The following is a 22,365-nucleotide window of genomic DNA, read 5'->3' on the forward strand; positions in this document are numbered from 1 at the left end:
GGCTGAATGAGCAGATGCTGTGTGTGTTTGTGTGCGACTTTTTGAACACTTCTCTGCTTTCAGGAAGCTGGGGCAAGGTTGTTAGTGGCCAGGAGCACTCGTGGGAGGGATGGGGGGAGATGTCCCTTGTGAATACCATCAAGGGACAGGCACGCGTCTGGCAGGAAGGCTTTCTGTAATGATGGACCGATCGATAAGGCGGCTGTAACGAGCTGTGCAGGAGGCCTCTTTGGGGCCACCTCCGCCCCGGGACCCATGCTGGGCTGTGTGGAAAGCCCACACTCATTATTACCTGCATGTGGCAGAGAATTCTTGCCTCTGCTTGTCCCAAAGGCCGGTCCTGGAGCTCGCTGTTTGCTCAGTGGGGGAGGGGGAGTGTCATCACTGGTGTGGAGTGACGGTAGTCACAGGCCCAGGGATTGGAGGTGGGGTCTGCCTGGGTTTGGACTCTTTTCCAGGGCAGACAGTCTGGTTTCAGGAATGGGGTGGGTCTTCCTTGAGGAAAGTGGGCCCCTGCCTTCCTTGGGGACCATACCTTGGACCCCTACTTTGGAGAATTTCCCAAGAGTCTGCATACTTTTCCAGAGTCTTCCAAGTGCCCAGCTGCCTTCACGGCTCGCCTCTCAGTTCTGTACACCCACCCTGATGAGCCAAGACTCTCTAGGTTCTGGGCTGATGAGATTTCTTCATACCAACAAGAAAGCTTAACTTCTGGGCTGCAGAGATGGCTCAGAACCCACAAATAAAATCTGGATATTGTGGTCCATGCTTGCGATCCCAGCACTGTGGAGATGGAGAAAGGAAGACCCTTGGGCCCACTGATGCCAGCCTAGTCTATGTCTGGCAAGCCCCCAGCCAATGTCTAAAGAATCAATGTTCTCAGGGGCCATTTCTGCTCTGGGGAGCCAGGTAGATGGGCTAAAGTGCAGGGAATCTGGGTAGCCTAAAGCCCCTGCCTTCCTGGTCCTCACGTACTAACTGGACTATCATTTCTTTGGTCCCCTGCTGATTTTGGAATTTGACAACATGAAAAAGGTTAAACTAACATCCTGGGGTGTGGGGCATGGGGCATGGGTCTTGCCAATTGAGCACATGAGTCCAGGGTTGGGTATGTGTTGAAAAATAAACATGACCTAGCATTCATGCAGCTGACATTCTTGGTCTGGGGCAGGTGAAGGAGGGATGCCCAGAAAGGTTGCACCACTAAGGTGATGCAGCCAGACTAGGACAGGTGTCAGGACTCAGGACCCAGCTTGTTGCACAGTGCATAGCTGTTTGGTAGTGGTTTGGGTTCAGGTCCCTCTTCTTGTGACAGGTATAAACAGAAATGTGCTTGTAAAGACCTGCCTTTCTAGGTTGGTGCATGCCTATAATCCCTGTCCTCAGGGAGGCAGAGGCAGGTGGATTTTTGTGAGTTTGAGGCCAGCCCAGTCTACAAAGTGAGTCCAGGACAGCCAAGGCTACACAGAGAAACCCTGTCTTAAAAACAAACAAACAAACAAACAAACAAACAAACAACAGCAAAGAAAAACTACCTTCCCACATTCGTAGCCTGCTAGAACTCACAGGTTTTGGGACGCTGGCCACAGATCCTCAAGTTCTTATGGTCTGGCAGAGCTGTGGTGGATTTCAACACAGAAGCACAGGCGGGTGCCTAGTGTAGGCTACCAGCCCCAAAGTCTGGCTATGTCTGATTGGCTCCGCACATAGCAGCCACATCTGAGTGGCAGGTGTGTGCCCTGACACCCACAACAGAAGGATCTGTGAATTTATTTCTCCTTTCTTTCTTGTTTCCAGCCTTCTCTAGGTTCCAAGAGGAGGGTCTGCTGGGACCTAGTGTTCTTCCCTCTGTTGATGCTGTGTGGGCTGCAGGACGCCACGCCCACTGCCAAGTCACTGTGGTGTTCAATGATTCATAGAAGGACCTCAAGTAGAGCTTCATGTTCAATTTCTAGCTCCCTGGCTGCCAAGATCAACAGCTAAACCAAGGCTTTGCTTTCAAGTCAAGAAATGCTTCCAGTACTGCCAGATGGATGCTTCTCATCCATCACCCACCAGACCAAATTTGTTTACAGACCTCCTTTGGTTATAGACACTCCTGAAAGGCAGGGTCCGTACACCCAACGTTGATGAAGGATGTGCACATTCCCAGAGGGTTAGTAGAAGCATAAAGAGGCACAACTAAGCTTTAGAGGGACAAGGATACCTGATAGCCCAAAGGTGGCCAGGGATGTCACCTGCCATTCCATCTCTTCATTCCTGATCTCAAACACCACATTGGCATCCTGGAAGAACTGGTCCATGAGGGACTGACTATGGTCCAGATCTCCTGCAACCAGAGCAGCATGGAATGCAAGCTCAGGAGTCCCCGCTCTGACTTGAGGTTCTTTGTTCATCTGGGAGATCTGCAGTTTTCTTCCACCTGGCTCTGGTTGTCGCTCCATCGCAGAGCAACTGATTTGAGAACAGGTTCTTTAGCAGGGGAAGGTGGCCTGATGGAGAGTGGGCTATTTCTATTGTCATTACTCAATTGTCCTCCACTTGGAGCCCCACCGCAGTGTATTTATAACTCCTGTGGGCTCTGATGTGATAATGGTTACTTGATATGACCACGGTCATGTGACCCCTGAGATGTCACCATGTTCACTCACCGATATGACTCTATAGATGCTAACGCCAAAGGAAAAAATGCTGCTGCCTGTCCCAGAGCTGCTCTGCACACGGCGGAGTTACAGACAGACACTAGACACATGCATGTCACCTGACAGGCAGCATTTCTCTTCTTTTCTGTTTGGTCAGGTGAGCCAAGCCTTACCCAAGTCACAGAGACTTGTGCCAAGGTTCTAGAAAGCAGCCAAGGTCATGCAGTGTTTGGCAGGGTTAGATTCTCTGAAAGGAGGTCACCAGCAGCCATTGTCCAGCGCTGTGATGGGAAAGCCTAAGTCTCAGTGGAGCTCTCAGGATGCTGGAGATGCTGGGACCTCTAATGGTTCTCAGGCCCAGGGTAGAGCTGTTCCAGGAGAATCAATGTGTGCTGCAGGCAGTAGAGCCGGAGGGTAGTCCGAAGCACAGACAGGAGAAGCAGAACTACAGGATTTGGTATTTGGTCTCTCTTTTGCCTCATCTTTCCTTGCTGTGCCTCCCTGTGCCTCTCTTTTGGGCTGGGGATGTTTACGCTGTACTGTATTGGAAGAATGAGACTTTTACAGAGGCTCACAATTAAGAGCTTGTCTTGAGGGCCAGCAAGATGGCTCAGCAGGTAAATGCCCGTTTTACCTGCCTGACAGCCTACCCTGATCCTTGAAACCCACAGAAAGGTGGATGGAGGGAACTGACTCCACAGCTGACTTCTGACCCCCATCTACTCCCTGACACACAAACACAATAATGAGAAATAAGAAAGAGGAAAATGGACTTGTCTTGAGTCTCAGATGAGAATTTAAACTTTGGATTAATCTCTCTCTCTCTGTGTGTGTGTGTGTGTGTGCGTGTGTAGGTATGTGCATACATGTAGAGCCGGAGGATTGAAGTTAATGATAGCTCTCCATTTTATCTGTTTAGTCGGCGTCTCTCAGCCGAATCTGGAGCTCACTCACTAATTTAGCTAGTCTAGCGAGCCAGCTCGCCCAGGCTGTGCCCTCTGCCTCCGCTTTCTCAGGACTGGGTAACAAGCAGCCCTCGTGCCTGCCTGGCTCTTCCACGGCATCTGGGGATCTGAATTCAAGTCCTTGCCCTTGTGTGGCAAGGGCTTCACCCATGGAGGCAGCTGCTCAGCCGTGGGCTTTGGAGCAGACTTGGGACTATTAAAGACCGTGGGGGAATTTCGGAAATGAACTAAATGCGCTTTGCATCATGAGACAAAAATAAAGCTTTAGGCTCAGGGGTGGAACTGTGGTGGCTAATTTTCATTGTTAACTTGAGTAGACTTAGAATCTTCATGGATACAAACCTTGTCTAGAAGGACCCTTCCCACGACGTTTAATGGGGGTAGGAAGGCTCACCCTTAGTGTGCGCAGCGTCATCCCACTGACTGGAGGTCTGGGCTGAGTAAAAAGGAGGAAGTGAGCTTAGCATCACCGGTGTTCATCTCTCTCTTCTTCCCCCGTGCTTCTGCAGCCCCAGCTGGAGGCAATGAGACATAGACTTTGCCTTCACATTTTGAGCCTAAATAAACCCTTCCTTTGCTAGGCTGGTTTTCATGACTGTTTGTCACAGCCATGGGAGAGACAACACACCTGGCTTTGCTCTTGTGGCACCCCGGGGCTGGAGCCCGCCTGTGATGCTCAGACTCACAACTGCTCCACAGAGGAGGGCCTCTGGTATGCTAGATGGATGACATGGCTGTCTGTCTGTCTGTCAGGGATGCCGGTGAGAGACAGAGTGGTTGGAGGAAGGGCTTGGCAGGAGCCACACCCCGTATTCCAGCAGCAATATTGTTTCCAGTTCTTCCTTTCTCAGAGTGCAAGCCCTGCTTCGTCCTGTTTTGCTGAAATGGGTAATCAGATCCGCTTCTAGAGGGCTCCAGTGCAGCTGTAGGATGAGGCGACTTGAACTTGCCTCTCACTTTAAACTGGAGGATGTTTTCCAACCTTGTAATCTGTCATTGGGTGTTTTTTTTTTTTTTTTTTTTTTTTTAAAGAGGGTCAGAGGTGAGTCTCCAGATAAAACGAGGCTGCGCTCTAGGCTAAATTTAGCTTCCCATGTGTTTTAGTTCCCTCAGTGTCTGAGTTGGAATTCAGTAGCTAGGGAGTAGAGCTTTTAAAATAGCTCCTGGCAGACAGTGCCATCTTTGCAACTGGGACACAAAGATGACTTCACAAGCCTGGGCTGAGTTCTCCTTTCCTCCTCTTCTTCCTCTTCCTCTTCTTCCTCTTCTTCTTCCTCTTCCTCTTCCTCTTCTTCTTACTGTGTGAAAGTAGAAGCATTGTTGGCTGTTACATTAAACAGACAAACCAACTTGGAAACCAAACCATTCATTCCTTTAGTCACTGACTAAACACAAGTACATGTCATGGTTTCTTGTGAGGTTTTGGAGGGTCAGAGATAAAACCCCCATCTGCAGGGATCACACAGGAAGAGAAATCAGTCCGGAAGACCCCAACGGGAGCTGTTTAGTCTTCCTCCTGAGGCTGTGGGAAATCCCTCAGGGGTGTGACTGACACCCCTTTCTGGCCCAGTGCTCTGGGTTAGGCTCCTTTCCTGCTTGTAGACCTGGAGGCCAGGAGGAGCCCGTCAAGGTAACGAGGACAGTGTGGCTTGGGGTGTGATTGATCATTTCTGTGCCACACTGGGCTGTGTGCACTCCAGCTGGAGACGGGTGATGCTCTGAAGGCTGCAGAGAAGCTGGTGAACTACAGTTCTTCTAAAAGAAAATCTGGCTGAGTGACTCACAGCGGGGAATTACCTCGCCAGGTGCCCTAGAGCAGTGCCTAACACTTCGGTTGCAGAAAGCCAGGACCCAGCCAGCCTGAAGGCTCTTGTGCTGGGATGGGCTGCAGCCTGGGCACCGGGACACTGCAGGATGTTGCCTGGCCCCGGGCCTGCCCTGCATGTCCACTGATTGGTGATTTGTGCAAATACTTGGAAGAGAAATGGGAAGCATGATATAATCAGGTTCCAGATGGTCTCAGCAGGCCAGGGCAATGGGCTGATTCAGTCAGTGTTCCGAGGCAGTGGGGAAAACTCCAAGCATATAGGATCTATAGATTTCTTGTGAACTGAGGGCCTCAGGCTGCTATGCACGTCTGGGTCCTCCTCTTAATGGCTTCTCTTTCCATTGGCAAGCTCAGAGGCAGTTGGTGCCAAAGGCATGCTGATGTTTGCATCCAAATTTAGGTGACACAAATGCAGCAAGTTATCTGGAGTTATTTTAAACCATCAAAGCATGTCTGTAGAGAAGCGGCATGTGACAGTGAAGGTCACTTCAAGTTCCTTTACTCTGATTTTCAGAACCCGAGTCCTTCCTGGAGTCCCCGAGCAACTGTGCTTTGCTGCCCGTGGTCTCCTTTGATCTCTGTTTGGAGATTGTGTACATCCGCTCTGTCTCCTCACTGGCCCAGAGTAGGTTTGATATTTCTTGGCTAGCACCCTGTTCCCTGGTTAGCTTACTAACTGGACATTTGTTGACATTACACTGAAGGTGGGAGTGGGGTCATCACATCTCACAGAGCCTTAGGAGTTCTTTCTCTGCAGTTCCTCTTCCTGTGTCTCTGGCGTCACCATGAAATTCTTCCCTCTTTTCTCCAAGTGAGGTTCCACAGGTGCTATGACCTGGTCCTACCTAGATAAGCTTCTGAATGCTGCTCTTTCCCGGAAAGAGGGTCGCCAATTAATTTAATCTGCCCCACGTCAAATGATTTAACAATTTTATTTCTTTAGACGAACTAGCAAATGCTACCACTTTGTTTGTATGGTAGATAGTGGCAGTGTGTTAAACCAATGGAATGGAAGCGCCTGCAGTGAATGAAGAAGCAGGGGATTCCCAGCTTTTTGTCTGAATGACAGAACGAGGAGTCATTTCTCCACCCTTGAGCCAGGTGGTAACTGGACTTGAATATCATAGTGCAGAGAATATTATTTGGAGATTTAAATAATAATAAGCATGATACTTTGTGCACAGGAGGGACAAACCTTAGTCTTTCCTAACTGTGTCTTGTCATGGAGACAGTTAATGAGAGGGTTTTTTGTTTGCTTGTTTTTTGCCTCTGGATCCAGTGAGATGAAGGTGAATTCCACTTGAGGTCACTGCAGGGCACAGGTGGAAGAATTTTGAGTGGTCAATCTTATCTTCATGGCGTGCCAGGATCTTGGTCTCCTATAAGCTAGCTGACAAATGGTCATTATTTCCCCTCCCCAAACAGCATCTGTATATTTGCACTCTTCGGACTTTGCGGAACCATCCAGCCATCTCTGGTGGCTTGACGACAGGGCCAGCCTCTCTCTCCTCAGCGGCAATGTTCTGTGTGTCCCAGGCAGGAGGAAGAACATCTGAAGCAGCAGGACGCTCCCGTCATTTCCCCACACTGAGGCAAAACCGAGGCTTGGCTTCCTGGGCCACTGGAAAGTGTCTGGCTTCCGCTGTGGTCAAGTGTCCGAGCGAGTGCAAGTCCAAGGGGCAAGAAGTCGTAGGCTTGGACAGACACGTCGGGGTCTTTGCATGTTCTCTTAAACAGGCTCATTTGCATGGCTGACCCAGTCAGTGTGCCCCTTTTATCAGTGGCCGTTGTGGTGGTTTGAACGAGATGTTTCCCATAGGCTCAGGCATTTAAACAGTTGGTTCTCAGATCATGGCCTGGTTTGGGGGAGGTCTTGGAACCTTCAGGACACGGAGCCTTACCGAGGGAAGACATACTTACCGAGGGAAGTATGTCGCTGGGAGTAGGTTTTGAGAGTGTTTGGCCTCGCCCCACTTCAAGTTTGCTCTGTCTGCATCCTGTGTGCCACCGAGATGTGCTTTCTGAGCTACATGCGCCAGCTGCCTGCTGTTGTACCTGCCCCAGCATTAAGGCGGATAACCCTCTGGAAACATACGCCCAAATGAGCTGCTTTTGGTCATGGCATTTTGTCACAGCGACAGAAAAGCATCTAATACTGATACCTTCCAGATTCCACGGGATGTGAGGCTGGCGGCGCCTCTTCCAATATCCGCACAGCTGCAGCCAGGGGCGTGGGCTTTCTCGATCTTTCCCAACCATGTTCTTTCTGGAAGTTTCTGGAGCCCACCTTCCTTCGTCCCACATTCTGCTATTTTTAATTATTCTTGTCCTAAATAGGAAAGTCTCAGGTGTGAGAAGCTGCACTTCTGACTTCCAGGACACATCTGCCCAAGTCAGTCACACAGACATTAACACGAAGACCGTGAAAGCGGCTTAACCTCCCCTCTGAATGACAGTATGCACACAGCACACCTCATTTAACAAAACATTAAAACATTTACTTCCTCAGAGCAAGTGTATCTATTAATAATGACTTAAATTATCTGTACCAATTTCACATTATTAAGAAATCTCATTTCCATCTTGCGGAGGAGCACAATACAGGGGGGGAAGGGAACAACCCTCCCCCTCATAACTTCCTGATTATTTTCTCTACGTGCCACACAGCCCAGCACCGATAATGTAAAGTGACAAGGCCCAGCCCCGTCACTGACATGATCACGGCCAAAGGTCAAGCACCTTGTGCACTGACAGCCCACGAGCGGCTTTGTGGTACCCAGGATGCAACGGTGCCCTTGCATGTGAGATGCCACCGTGGCTGAGCACAAGGCAGGACCACGTGGCGACAGCTCAGGCAGGACATCTCTAGACCGCGGGGACGGCACTGGAGAGCCTATCAGAAGAGCATTCCGTGCCCAGGGAGGCCACGTTTTCTTGCAACTGTCCTGGGGATTTAATGACACGGTGAAATTGCAGCTTCTGCCTCTTGAGACAAATTGCATGTTCAGCCTGATTGTTTTCTATGAGTCGCACACAGGGAGCAGGATGCCTCTCTCTTGAAGCTGCTTTGGCCTGATTGTTGTGCGGATCGAGCTCTGTGGCCCTGTTTGAAGCCAAGGGTTCCTGGGGTCTCTTTCCTGTCTTTTACAACGGGACAAGTAAAGCCAATTTCATGTGATGAATGGAAGATTCCTTGAACTTCTTTACTGAAAGATTTTTGTTGGCATCATTTATTTACTTAGTGTGTGTGCAAATGTGTATTTGTGCACATATGATTGCACAGGAGTGCGCGTGCCAGCCAGCGAGCACTGTGGAGCGTGTGCGGGGCTGGGAGGAATCATTTGCTGAGAGTCTCTTCTCTCTCCACGTGGGTCCCAGGGATAGAACTCAGGCTGTCAGGTCTACACATAAGCACCTTTACCACTGAGCCTCCAACAGGAAAGTTATACAAGCTAAATGAATATTAAACACACATAATATCCAGATTTCCTAATTTAAAGGCTCAGTGGGAAAAGTGCTGGCAAGCAGGAGGACCTGAGGTCAGACCCCTGTCTCCCCCATAAGTGCCAGGCATGGTGGGCATGGCCAGCAACCTGCACCCCTAGTGCTCGGGGAAGAAAGAGGGGGTTCCCCAGCTCTGGGTTCAATCAGGAGAGCCTGTCTCAAAACATAAGATGGCAAGCAATCACGAAAGATACCTGCCATCAACCTCTGCACACACATGTTCAAACATACATATGCATACCAGACACATAAAGGAATGCGAAAATGTGTGTTAGGGCTGGGGTCGTAGCTCAGTTGGTAGGGTGCTTGCTTTGTTCGTAACAAGCCCAGGGTTCACGCCCCGGCACCACATAAAACCATGTGATGGAGCATGCCTGTAATCCCAGCACTTAGGAAGCAGAAGAAAGAGGGCTGGCAGTTCAAGTTTATAGTTCAAGGTCATCCTCAGCTACACAGTGAGTTTGGAGGGCAGCCTGGGCTAAATGAGACCCTACCTCAAAAAATGCAACGTCACCTAAAAAGTTTTCTTGCTTGTTAAATCACAAAAGGGTTTCTTAGACAAGGGGGTTTTGGAAGTCTGTTGATGAGGATGGAGGGTTCATTTGTACTGGACCGGAGATGCACACAGATAGGGTTGATGTATGCAGAGCATACTGCGTCAGTTACTAGAGCATGCTTTAGTTAGGATAGACATTGTGGGAGTTCCTGCTCTGAGAGGTTGTGAGCTTTGGTAGACGAGGCAGTCTTTAGCAAAAACTGGAATTGCATCGTCAGAGGCCTAAGCATTTGTGCTGTGGGTCTCTCATGTCAAGTAAGATGTCACAGTAGCTGGGCACCACAGCAGGCGCCTTCCAAAGGTGGCCCCTGAGCAGAGCTACGGGAAGTTGGCGTGCTTCTCTCTGGGGTGTGGTGCTTCCTCCTCGGTGGTTGCTAGGGAGCAAAGCCCAATTCTTCTTCTTTAAAACATTTTTCTTATTACTTATTTATTACAATTTATTCACTTCGTATTCCTGCTATGGCTCCCTCCCTCATCTCCTCCCAATCCCTCCCTCCCTCCCTCTTCTCCTCCTATGCCCTTCCCATTCTTCTTGATTGAGAAGGGGGCACAGTGTTATGATGCCTGGGAACAGGGTTCTGTCTAAAAGGTGGCATTCTGGAGTCCAGATGGAAGGGAGATAGATGGAAAACAAACCAGCCTGGCAGAGGGCCTGTGGGTTGGAGCTGAGGATTGTCACAGGCCTAAACCCCACCTGTAAGGGAGACTTGGCAGGCTTGTCAGTGCAGTCAGGATCTGACTCAGCTGCAGATAGATAGCCATCTCACTCACTAGTATCCTTTCCAGTGTAGCCAGGAGTAGTGACGGTGTCAGGTACCGGGGGTGGAAGGGGGGGATTCTGACATTAGGACCACCTGAGAACTGACAAACCACGTGAGCTCAAAGCTGCAGGGTCAGAACTGTGTCAGTGTGCCTCCACCAAGCACACTTTCTAAGTGTTGATCCCAGTCAGTATCGCCTGAGGCCAACTCTCCCCAGTGTCTGGCTGTGAACCCCAGCACTTTCTGAAAAGAGGAATGAATATGCTGCCAGCACCCAGACAGCCTGAGGGTCTTAAAGGACAAGAGGGTTTCAGGACTGACCCCCTTGCCGAGGTATAGTTTAGTTTCCCAGCCACTTGAGGTGAAGGGCCAGGGCTTTCTTTTTCATTTTTTTGGAGGGTTCCCAATTTGTTACAGACTTGATTGTTTTTCAAGATCCACTGAAACTTAATTACTGGAAAAAACAAAACAAAACAAAATGAAAACTTAGAAGTCCATGAATCACACCAGTGAAATTGTGCTATTGCATCAAATTGCTGCAGTCAATGTCAGGGTCAAACACCCCCTGAGTGACACTTGTCTCCCAGCAGGCCCAGGCTATCACTGGAGTGTGGATCAGCTTTTGGAGCCAAACCTGGCAGGTGAAGAAGACTAGGAGGGAATGGCTGGCGTGGACAGGCCAACCAGTGTTTTCTCTAAAACTTAAGCCATGTGTTGTTGCGTAAGGGCATGCCAAACTTTCTCCGTGAAGCCTCAGACAGTAAATGTTTTAGGTTTTATGGGCCACACGGTCTCTATGGCAACTACTCAGCTCTGCCTTTGGTTTACAAAAGCAGCTGGAGGTTATTTGTAAATGAAGAAGGTGGCTGTGTGCCAATAAAACTTTATTCATGAAACCAGTTGGCCGACTTTTGCCACAGGCAGTAGGGAACTATCTTCGTTTCTTTTCCTGTTGTTTTGACAAGAAGAAGAAGAAGAGGAAGAAGGAGAAGAAGGAGAAGAAGAAGAAGAAGAAGAAGAAGAAGAAGAAGAAGAAGAAGAAGAAGAAGAAGAAGAAGAAAAGTGTTGAGAAAAAGAATGAAGTTCGTCATGACAGGGCAGTCAAGGTGGCAGGAGCTTGAAGCAACTGTCACATCACATCCAGTCAGAAGCAGTGGATGATGACTGCAGGCTGCTTGTCAGCTTCCTTTCCCCACTCCGTACAGTCAGGATCCCAGCCAGGAAATGGTGCCGCCCGCAGTGGGCATGCCCAAAGGTGCATCTATCAGGTGACGCTAGTCAGGTTGATGAAGAACAACAGCTGTCACGGGAACCTTTGTTGGTTTAAGGGAAGGGGCACCATACCAACTCATCTCCCAGTCTGCTTTCCACTCCTTCTTGCCAATGGAATCTGCTCTTTATTACAAAGTAAACGTGACTCTCCCATGGAAACCATGTGCCCACAATACCCGGGCACACCTTCATCTCCCATCTCTGCCTTGGGTGTGCTGAACTTGGATCTATAAATTCATATCTTTCACCACTCATGCTGGAAAATATGAGGTAGTTATTCTTTGGATTTTTTCCCCCTGCTCCATTGTGTCTGTTTCTTGGACCCCGACTGTGCACATTAGATTTTTTTACTATGTGACAGTCTATAGCATTTTATTTTCATTCGTTTTCTTTTCTCTTCTTCAGGTTGGGATTGAAGAAGATCAGACCCAGCTTCAAGGAAGGGGGCCACGCTTGGGTTCATGGTGAGGTCATAAGGATTTTATCAGTAAGGAGTGAGGGAAGCAGAGCTGGCACGTATCTTGGGCCAACCTCTACATGTTCACCCTTCCACGTATGTAAAAAGAATTTTCAGGTTTTTTTTTTTTTTCCTGATCATATGTCCCCATTCCTCCCTCCCCCTAATGGCTGCTCATTGCATTTTGAGACAACTGTCAGCACAAAAGCCTTGTAGTCTGGGTCTCACATGACAGTTCCGACTCTCCGCTATCCTCTGCTGTTCACTTCCTTGCTTCCTGTTGGGTCCCCCTGTCCTGTACAACGTCTCATACTCTGTGTGCACTGCTGTGTTCCTTCCTTATCATCCTTGCCTCTCGACAGTTGCTCATGTGTCCAAGGCCAACCTGAATAGTCCACAATCCAGCCAGTCTGTAAATATTGACCTCGGGGCCACTGTCTCCCAGCTAGGGCCCTACACTATCTGGATCCTGAGGTTGGTGTCAAAAGGCAAATGGGCAAATGGGACTAGGGAGGTAGAACGTGGCTACAGACAGTACTCCTGCCTTCCCATTCTGCCTTTGCCCTGTTTCCGAGGCAGAACACTATTGCAGGAGCTGGTGTTATCATCTTGTAAAGGCAGAAAACCTCTCTCCTATTTTCCTCCTTCCCTTTTGTTCTTCCCAAACGAAACTCTCCAGCGTGCTTGGCAGTGATGCTAATGGGAGGATGCCATCAGCATACATTACCGTTTTATTAGTCTGTTTCTCCATTTGATTCTGAAAATATCCTGATTTAGTCTAATTGCAATTTCACTATGTTCCACAGGCAGGGACAGTTCGTCCTGGGGCGGTGGGTGGGGGGGAGAAGGGGCTGAGGGGAGGGGACACGAGAACCGGTAGGATTTTTTTTTCTTCCTGCCCATATGTCTTTGAAGCTGGACCATTAGCTCTAAGGCATGCATTTTATCTCCTCACAGTGTGACTCACCCTGCTTCTGGGACAAATAAGCACATAGAGGGAAAGCAAAGAAACACCCTAATTCTAGGTATTTTTGTATTAGCTAAAGCGGGAGCGGTTGCTACAGCCATCTTATTCCTAAATAATTTAACTATATTCAAAGATAATCTGATGTTATTGTAGGAAAGTGTATTTCTAATAAATTCCACTTGATCTGGGCGAATCAATTCAGGCGGTACATAATTGAGTCTGTTAGCAAGGACTTTAGCAAGAATTTTGCAATCAGCGTTAATTAAGAAGATGGGACAATAATTTGTGCATAATTCCAGATCTTTTCCTGGCTTGTGAATCAAAGTAATAAGAGCAATGCTCAGGCTGGTGGTGGGGTAGTGTCATTAGGTTCTGATTTATAAGTACTTAGAAAGGTTTAATTTCATTTTGCTGCAAGCAGGGTCTCCCAGCCCCCACAGTCTCTGGCCGGGTGAGCAGCCGGCCGGAGTCAGTGGGGGACATCTTCTTTCCCTTCCCTGCCACGGCTCACCTCCTGCTTCTAGTTTCTGCTCTTATTCCCTGGATAAGAATCTCACGCATTTGCCCTTCCTGCCTTCCTTCTTTCTTCCTTTTTGAAGTCTTTTAATGACATGTTCAGATACAGGGACTCTGAGCTATTAATATTGTAGGTGTGTGTGTGGCCATGCATGCATGGGTGCTGTTAGGATCTGTGTCGCCGGGCACCAGCTCAAAGGGTAACGCCTTCACTGGGGAAAGCGCCTTCACAGACCTTCCTGTGCAATGCCTTTAGGTGGACAGACAGCATGAGCCCTGGCCAGAGGCAAGGAGCGCCAATGCTCTGCTCCTACCTGGCTGGTGATCAGTGAGTGAACGCACTGAGCTTTCATGCCTGCCTAGGGCAGCCCCAGGGAGAGCTCCAGGCATCATGAGGTACAGAGAGAGCCCTAGGTCTGGTGGCTGGGATACGAGACGGCTGGGAGACCTCAGCTGGGTAGCCCAACACCTTTGAGATGACATCTCTTGGGAGTGTGTCGAGAAGAGCAGGTCAGCGCGACATCGCTGATTCCTCTTTGTCTGTCTGCACTGGAGGCTGACTGCAGGCCCAGCATACTCTCCTGTGGCACTTGCTCTCCTCGGCCTCGTAGCCTGGCTTTGGCTCATTCTGTGCACACGGCCGTGCTACCCCGTTTCCTATCAGCTATTCAGACAATACTACCCCCCCAGGTGACCCCAAACTAATCACTGGAGCTTTGTGATGGAGGCAGGGAATGGTCCGCACAGACTTCCGTGGGAAGGACACTCAGGGAGGCAGGCTGGCTGGGGACCGGTGATGCTGATCTCCTCCAGGGACACAAACCCTTCTCAAAACCTTAGTCAGCCCAGTTTATAGAGAGCCTCGGAGCTGCTGGTGTCATTTTCTTTTTCAGTGAGGGAGTTAAGCTTCGGAGGGATGGACTGACATGTCCAAGGCTCCGTGGACAGTGGCAAAGTGAGAGCCCAGGTCATTTCACTGTTGGACCTTGGCGCCTCCCACTGTACGGCTGGGCCGAGAGGCCCTCATCGACACACTTGCTCTGGTCTCTGTGTCTGTATTGTGGGAGGAGCCATGTGTGCTCTCACAACTTAAATGGCTACGTGGCGTTCCTGTTCCTCTTCACATGTAAGGAAGAGTGACTCACATGGGGGCCTGGTGGATATGGCTAAGTGTCACGGTGCCTTCAGCATCCAGCCTCGGGTGAGAAGTCCTTTCACAGTTGGTCCCCACTTTCAAAGTGTGCACAAAGATGTTTGTTTCTCATTTACGTGCACCCACTCCCACCTATAGCTGCTACAGGGGAGATCCCCTAATAAAAGCCCAGTTAGATTTCCTTAGCTTTCCCCTGGAGGCTTAAATGCCATCGCCCTAAACAGCACAGTACATCCGTCCCTCTATTTCCATCAGGAATTCAAGTGGCATCTTGACTTGGATATGATGTGCCCTCAGCTGAATCGCAGAAGGCTGATACCCTTAATAATAGCAATTAGTAATCAGTTGTTTCTTAAGGAGTGCGATTATGGCAGTTACTAAATTGTATGGTTGATGCATTTGAGGGGTTAGACGGGTCTTGACACCTTCCTCTCAGCCGCCCTTTCTCCCTCTGTGTTCCAGTCAGTGTGGGAAAGAAGCCAGGACAAATCAGGCAATTGTCATGAACAATCAATAGTGGGAGGGCTTTGGCCCGAAGTAGAGCGAAGCATTTCTCTGCAGAAAGGCACCATTACTAGGGTCCACATCCACCCAGCACAATGTCAACAGAGGGGCTTCGCTGTCCAGCCAGCGCTGCACCCCACGACTGAGCTTCTCAGAGCTGAGGCCCCATTTAAGACACTGGATCTAAAGAGCCAGGCCAGGGAGCAGCGCGTGAGTTTAGAATACTTGGTGGCTTAAAAAACACACCCCAGGGAGACAGCTCAGGGAGCAGAGTGCTCTCCGCAGGCTCACGAGGATCTGAGTTTAGATCCTGAGCATTCATGTAAACAGCCAGGCATAGCACATGGCACGTTCCTGTAATCTCAGCATCCCGAGGCCGGGCTTCTGTGACCCGTCCTAATTAAACTCATTACAGTACATACACACACACGCACACCACAACACACAGTCATACATACATATACACATGCACACATATATATACATACATATATGCACACACACCATACATACACAGTCACAAATACACCACACACACATACACATGCACACACATACACACACCACACATACACACACACACACACCACGTATACATAGACACAATACCCCATACATGCATGCACACACCACACATATGCATACACAATCACATACACACCACACACACCATACATGCTTATGTACATATACCCCCACACACACTATATACCACACATACAGTAATGGTTACATGCTCACACACACGCACACACAAACACAAGCATGCACACACACCACACACATACAGTCACACACATGCACACGAAGACACACACATACACCACACGTACACATATGTGTACACACACAAACACAGGCACACATGTGCACACACACATGCACACATGTACACACACACAAACACACACACACGGACACACAAGGACAATCTGATTGGGAATAATAACGGTGTCAGCAAGAGTGTAAGAGAGTCAAGAGAAGGTAGTAGGTATGAATATGACCTAAACAGGTTACATACATGTACATAATGTCACAATGAAACCCAATGTTATACACAATAATATATGATCATGAAAAGCTTGGAAAAGAAGCAAATACTATAGAAGAAAAACAAGAGCTTGCTAAAAATCACAGCCGGCCTCTTTCTCTCCCTGGCTTCTGAGTCACCATGAGCCACGGTTGCTCCATCCGTGTCCACCAGGATGCTGGATGCCAGGTGCAGTGCAGTCAAAGGGATGAACAGCTAAGCGGCCCCGTTCTGCACAGCCAGTCTCTCAGACTGTGAGCTAGAGTAAGCTTCTTTTCTTTGTAATTATCCTGCACCAGGCATTTTGTTACAACAGAAAACAGACTAAGGCGGCCATGTTTTTCAGGAACCAATGGAGATGAAGGGTGTGTGTTCTTGCAGAGGCGGTGGTAAGGTGGCCATCTGGATTAGCGGGGTGACCTTTCAGAGAGGTGACCCCACTCGAATGGGGTTTGGGAGGAGGTGGGTGGTGAAGATGGGCAGGGGAGGTGAAGTTCTTAGTAGGACATTTCTGTTGGGATGGGGAAGCAGATTGTGAGTTATTCTGCATAACAACTATACCGGCACACACAGACACATACACACACACACACACACACACACACACAGACTCATACACACACAGACTGCCCTCACAGACACGGACACACACACACACACACAGACACATACACACACAGAGACTGCCCTCACAGACATGGACACACACACACACATAGAGACTGCCCTCACAGACACGGACACACACACGCACAGAAACATACACACACACACACAGACTGCTCTCACAGACACGGACACACACACACACACACACACACACACACACACAGACACATACACACACACAGACTGCCCTCACAGACACGGACACACACACACACGCACACACACACGCACACACACAGACACATACACACACACACAGACTGCCCTCACAGACACGGACACACACACACACACACACACACACACACACAGACACACACACACACAGACTGCCCTCACAGACACGGACACACACAGAGACTGCCCTCACAGACACGGACACACACACACACACACAGACACACACACACACAGACTGCCCTCACAGACACGGACACACACACGCACACACACACATGCACTCCTGTACATGCTTGGACTCCATTGCCTGATCACTGTAGAGTGTCCCCTTAATTTTGAACATAGAGCCAGCAACACAGGACACCTCATATTCTTCCTAGCGGGTGAGTGAGAGGGTCTTGTCCTGAGCTAGGCGGGCTTGAGAATCGCACTGGCTCTCGCTGGGAAGACTGAGGGTTAGCCGGAAGATCCCAGCCCCTTCCCAGCATCTGGCTTGGTAGCCCACGTCCCTTCTGTGGCAGAGCAGGCATATTCCACACCTCCTTAAGGGGGTCTGGAATAATGAGCGTTTTCCCTCCTGATGACCCCTCAGGGGATGATGGCTCTGTCTTCTGCCACAGCCGGGTTTCCTGGTTCGTCAGTCTGTAACAAGGGGTACATGAGTACCAGATGGGTTTATTTCCATCACATTCTCAGCTGTGCTCTCTCTCTGTCTCTCTCTGTCTATGGGAATGGATATGTATATGATTTAGTGGAGAAGCAGCTCCACAGGCCAGCAAGCTCACAATGAGCGTGTCTCTCTTCAGTTTTCCCTCTACACCCTCTTTTGAACCATGCCTTGAGCTCCATCCACTGTGGTTGTTCTTGGGATGGAGGCCTCTTCTCTATTCAGAATGGTTTTGCCCACTTGGCTCTTGTTTTCCTCTACCCCTCTCCTACCCCTATCCCTGTATGTTCCCCGTCCTCCACATTCCTGAATTCTATACAGTGTACACATGATCTTGTGTTATATATGGTACAGTGACCACTTTTCAGGAATCCCAAAGACCACGTGCATTTTAATCCCACTAAGTTTTGTTTTTTCTGGAATGTTAGTTGAGGACTCACCGTCACTTTTAGGAAGAGAGCATTCATCCCCACATCTGAGGAGAGGAGCCTATACCATTTCAGGCCATCACGGGGAACCTCTGGGAGGATGGTTTCAGAGTAGCCCGGAGAATGAAGGGACACCCATGACCTAAGGCAGTGGGTCCCAAAGGATGCCTAAAACTCAGTAGTTTCATGGGTCAAAGTTCATATAAGAAAAAATTAAAAACACACCAACTTCAATTCTGGACCACTGTGAGCCTTTAGGATGTCAGTATCTCTGAGAGCAGAGCAAGGAGCAGGTCCGAGTTCAGCCTGTCCTGGAGCTCCTCTGGGAAACCTGAGGACCATTCCCATGGCCTCCGCAGCACCGAGAAACACCAGCCACACACAGAAAAGCACCGTTCGTGGCTCCCACAGTATGCGGCGGCAGCTGAACCAGATTTGACTCTGAGAGTCTTCTTCGTCCCCCTACGCTGTCACATATCCACCAGGGAGAAGTCTGGGTATAAGATTCTGTAACCAACAGACTCGCAGTGGAAGGAATAAAACTTCTCTAACAAATTTTTGTAGTTCCAAGAATGGTGCAGAGTCACCAGACAGGAAAGACTTTGCAATGAAATTAGCAACGTGGGAAAGAGGTGACTTTTTAAAGAGGGGCTTTCCATATCCAGATATTAACCACGGGGATGTGTTAGCGAGAGATGTGCAAAAAGGACACTTCCTCCGTTCAGCTGGTGGCAGGTGGCATGACCGCAGGCTGCGAGGAGGGCAGCAGGTTAAGGAAAACCCGTGAGGAGGTGGGAGCTATGAGTAGGAGCTGGGCATGTGCAGAAAGACTGCAGACAGAAACAGTGACCTAGCTCTTCCCTTTCTAGCACATTCTGAACAGGAGTCAGAGGTCAAGGAAGAGGTAGGCAGTTCATGACCATCAGCCTCAAGGCAGAGTGCAGAGTGGTGAGGGGTGGAGCACCAATCACCAATCACATCGCCACCTGCCACCTGAAAAGGCCCAGACCTCTTCCTTCAATTCTCCCATCTGGCTCCTGGACAGATGTGCTAAGCTGAAGGTCACGGCTCAAGTGCTTGGGGAGCCCAGATGTGAGGATTAAGAAGCACCCCTCTAAACGCAGTTCACACACCGCAGGGGATGTCGGCCTCGGAAGGATGCTCCAGCCGCAGGCATGGGGATGGATCCCCAGAGCTTCCAACCTTGGACGTCCACCTCTCATGAATTCAGAGTTGTTCCCTGGCAGCAATGGCCTGTGCATGGTCCTCATACTGGTGCACTCATGTACTCGTGTGTGCACGAGTGTGTAGTGTCATGTAAGCACACGGATGCTCATCTGTTGAGGGTCTGACTAAGGGATGTATCTCAGGGCTCAGGACCAGCACCACAGAGACATACCTGGCCTGCAGAAAACAGCTGATTTCAATCAGAGCTCACCTTGCCGCAAATGTGACCAGGAGATCATGTCTCTGTTATGTGACGTGACAATGACCAGAAGGATTCAAGGGGACAGGAGACAATCGGCTATGGGTTCACACAGACTTGTAGCACAATGAAGAGCGCTACAAGCAAAAACAAAATCCTTCATCTGGTGAGAAGAGAAAGGATAGCTAAGGGCCGGGGAGATGGCTCAGCTGGTAAAGTGCTTGCCTTGCAATCATGAGGTCCCAGGTTCAGTCCCCAGAGCCCACACAGAAATGCTGGATATGACACCTGGGATTGGCCGAGGTGGGTGGATCCCTGGGCTCCCTGGCTGCCAGCTCAGCATACACAGTGAGCTCCAGGCCAGGGAGAGGCCCTGCCTCAAAACACAAGGCAGACACAGCCTGAGGAACAATACCTCAGGCTGACCTCTGCATCTCCCCGGGCACATGTACATATGTGCATGCTCACTCCTCACATACGTGTACCCTCCTTCTTACACATGTACCCCCATCCACATATGCATCTATGTGAACACATACAGACAGACACACATGAATGCACGCATACATGCACACGAATGGCCTACCAGGCAGGGAAGACTTGTCAGCGCACCTTTATTAAAGTGGCAGTTTCGATATGAATTCTCAAAACTGGCAATTCGCATGCTGGTAATGGCCATGGCAAAACGTGTTTCCTTACTTCCTTTTGGATTTTGGAAACACATCCCAAGAAAATTTTATATTCAGGTACTATTCTCATGGGTCCCTGGAACTTCTATGAAGAAGAGTGCTGTATAAGAATGAAAGCATACAGACGGCATCGAAGACTTAGATTACAGCATTATTTTTAAGAACAGTAGTATGAAGACTTTCTTCCCCAGGCATTTGGTTTAAAGGTCGTGGTTAATCTCCATATGTGATGGGTTAAAAAAACACATGTAGGTACATGGGGTTATTTTATTTTGAATTATGTATGTATGTGTACAGTAAATTAAACTGATAAAAATGTGTGCAGGCACACATTTGTTTGTGCATGTGTGTGCAGTGCCGGCAGAGGCCAGGAGAGGGGGCCATATTACCTCCGGGACTGGAGTTCTAGGCAGCTGTGAGCTGTCTGACTTGAATGCTGGAAACCCAACTTGGGTCTTCTGCAAGAGCACTGCATGCTCTTAACCACTGAGCCATCTCTCCAGCCCCTACTGCCGATCTTTTTGGATATGAACAAAAAGACTATCAAATGGCCCCTTTGATAGAGCAGTGGGTCTGTGAGATTTATAGCCACAAGTGGATAGAGCAGGAGAGAGATGGCCCCGAGAACAGCCTGTCCTGAGGCAGAGCAGAAACTCTGCTTTTCTCTCGATTATTTTTTTATGATGCTGGAGATGAGCCGAGGCAACACATGCATGTCTTCAGTACACGCCATAGGCATGTATGTAAGCATTGCTGAAGATGAAGTCACTGTGCCCAACCCTAGGAACAGTACACCACTGCAGCCAAAACTGGGGGAGAGGGAGCACCTCTCATTTACGCCTGTGACTAGAAGTTACAGAAACTGCCAGAACAAAGGCCACCAAGACCTGACATAGAAAGTGTTTCTGTGTAGGGATATCTGTCTGTCCCGTGGCTGCCTGTCCAATGCAAACAGATCGGCCATGGTGACTTATATATTTATTCTGACATTGAGGGGAAGGATCCCAGAGTCCTGGGCGTGCTAGGCAGGCACTCTCCCACCCGGTGACACCTGCAGCCTTACTCTTGATCTTTGCAGAGTTTGTCTTACCTAGTTCTCCTGTCTGGGCCCTATAGGCGCACAGGGAGTGGCGCTATTAGGAGGTGTGGCCTTGTTGGAGGAAGTGTGTCACTAGGGGTGGGCTTTGCGGTTTCAGATGCTCAAGCCAGGCCCAGTGTCTTGCTGTCTCCTCCTGCTGCCTGTGGATCCGGATGTAGATCTCTCAGCTACCTCTCCAGCACCATGTCTGCCTGCATGCTGCCATGTTTCTCGCCATGATGATAATGGACTAAACCTCTGAAACTTCCTTTAGAAGAGTTGCCGTGGTCATGGTGTCTCTTCACAGCAATAGAAACCAGACTAAGACACCATCTTTACAGCTTCCTCTTGCCACCCATCTTTGAACACACTCTGAAACCGCTGCCCATCATGTGTCTACCTGCCAGTACACTTACTGTCTTGGAGAGTCTCTCCATTTGTTACTTGGTTTAACACATATGAGAAATGGATATCAAGGATGCAAACAGGTTTGAACCCCTACCCTTTCTCTCAGGGCAGCCCCCAGCATGCATTAAACTGGCCTGTGGCCTCCCCGTGGTTACCTAGCAGCGCGCCTGTGGGCAGCTGGGCTGAAGGCTCCTTCATCCAGTTGTCGTTGGCCAGCTCTATCACGGCATCCACGGGCCTCACCTCAGTGCAGATCAGTTCCTGCACAGTGTCCTTGTCCCCAGTGGCCAGGGCAGACTTTAATCTCCTCACTAAGTCTGAGCTGAGGGGGTAATCTGGTGGCGAGTCCCAGCTGGACATTGTGGTGTCCCTGTGTGGGGGCCGGCCTTCTTCTCTCCCTCTAATGCATGTCTAAAGTTAGTCCTGTTCCCCAGAGCAGAGTGGGTGGCTATAAATAGAACCGGGCTGGGTTACTCTCAGTGGGGAGGGCCCGTCTTGCCTGCAAGCCTGAGGCGTCCTCTTCCTGCGGCCCTTGTGCAGGCTGCTGGAGAGATGGGCAGTGGAGAAGAAGAAAATCTCTTTAGAGGGAAACTCTGAAGGTGACTTTGTTGAGTCAGTTACCTTTCTCATTGCTGTGATCAAATACCTGCCAGGGAGCAACATAA

At 49.5% G+C, this 22,365-nt stretch overlaps 1 protein-coding gene across 2 annotated transcripts in view; it reads right to left on the reverse strand.

Annotated features, from left to right (window-relative positions):
- The window catches only part of Asb18 (ankyrin repeat and SOCS box containing 18), a 57,701-nt gene extending 35,562 nt beyond the window's left edge, over positions 1-22,139 (reverse strand). The window contains exons 1-2 of one of the 2 annotated variants that reach the window (XM_021650405.2): positions 21,856-22,139; positions 2,207-2,329 (exon numbers count right to left, since the gene is read on the reverse strand). In XM_021650405.2, the coding sequence (XP_021506080.1) occupies positions 2,207-2,329; positions 21,856-22,060 (328 nt within the window). In that variant the 5' untranslated portion in view covers positions 22,061-22,139. The remainder of the gene's footprint in view (positions 1-2,206; positions 2,330-21,855) is intronic. The other variant, XM_021650406.2, reaches the window with a different exon arrangement.
- Positions 22,140-22,365: the final 226 nt, after the last annotated feature.

The sequence above is a fragment of the Meriones unguiculatus genome, chromosome 15, assembly GCF_030254825.1.
Source record: "Meriones unguiculatus strain TT.TT164.6M chromosome 15, Bangor_MerUng_6.1, whole genome shotgun sequence".
Taxonomy (NCBI): Eukaryota; Metazoa; Chordata; class Mammalia; order Rodentia; family Muridae; genus Meriones; species Meriones unguiculatus.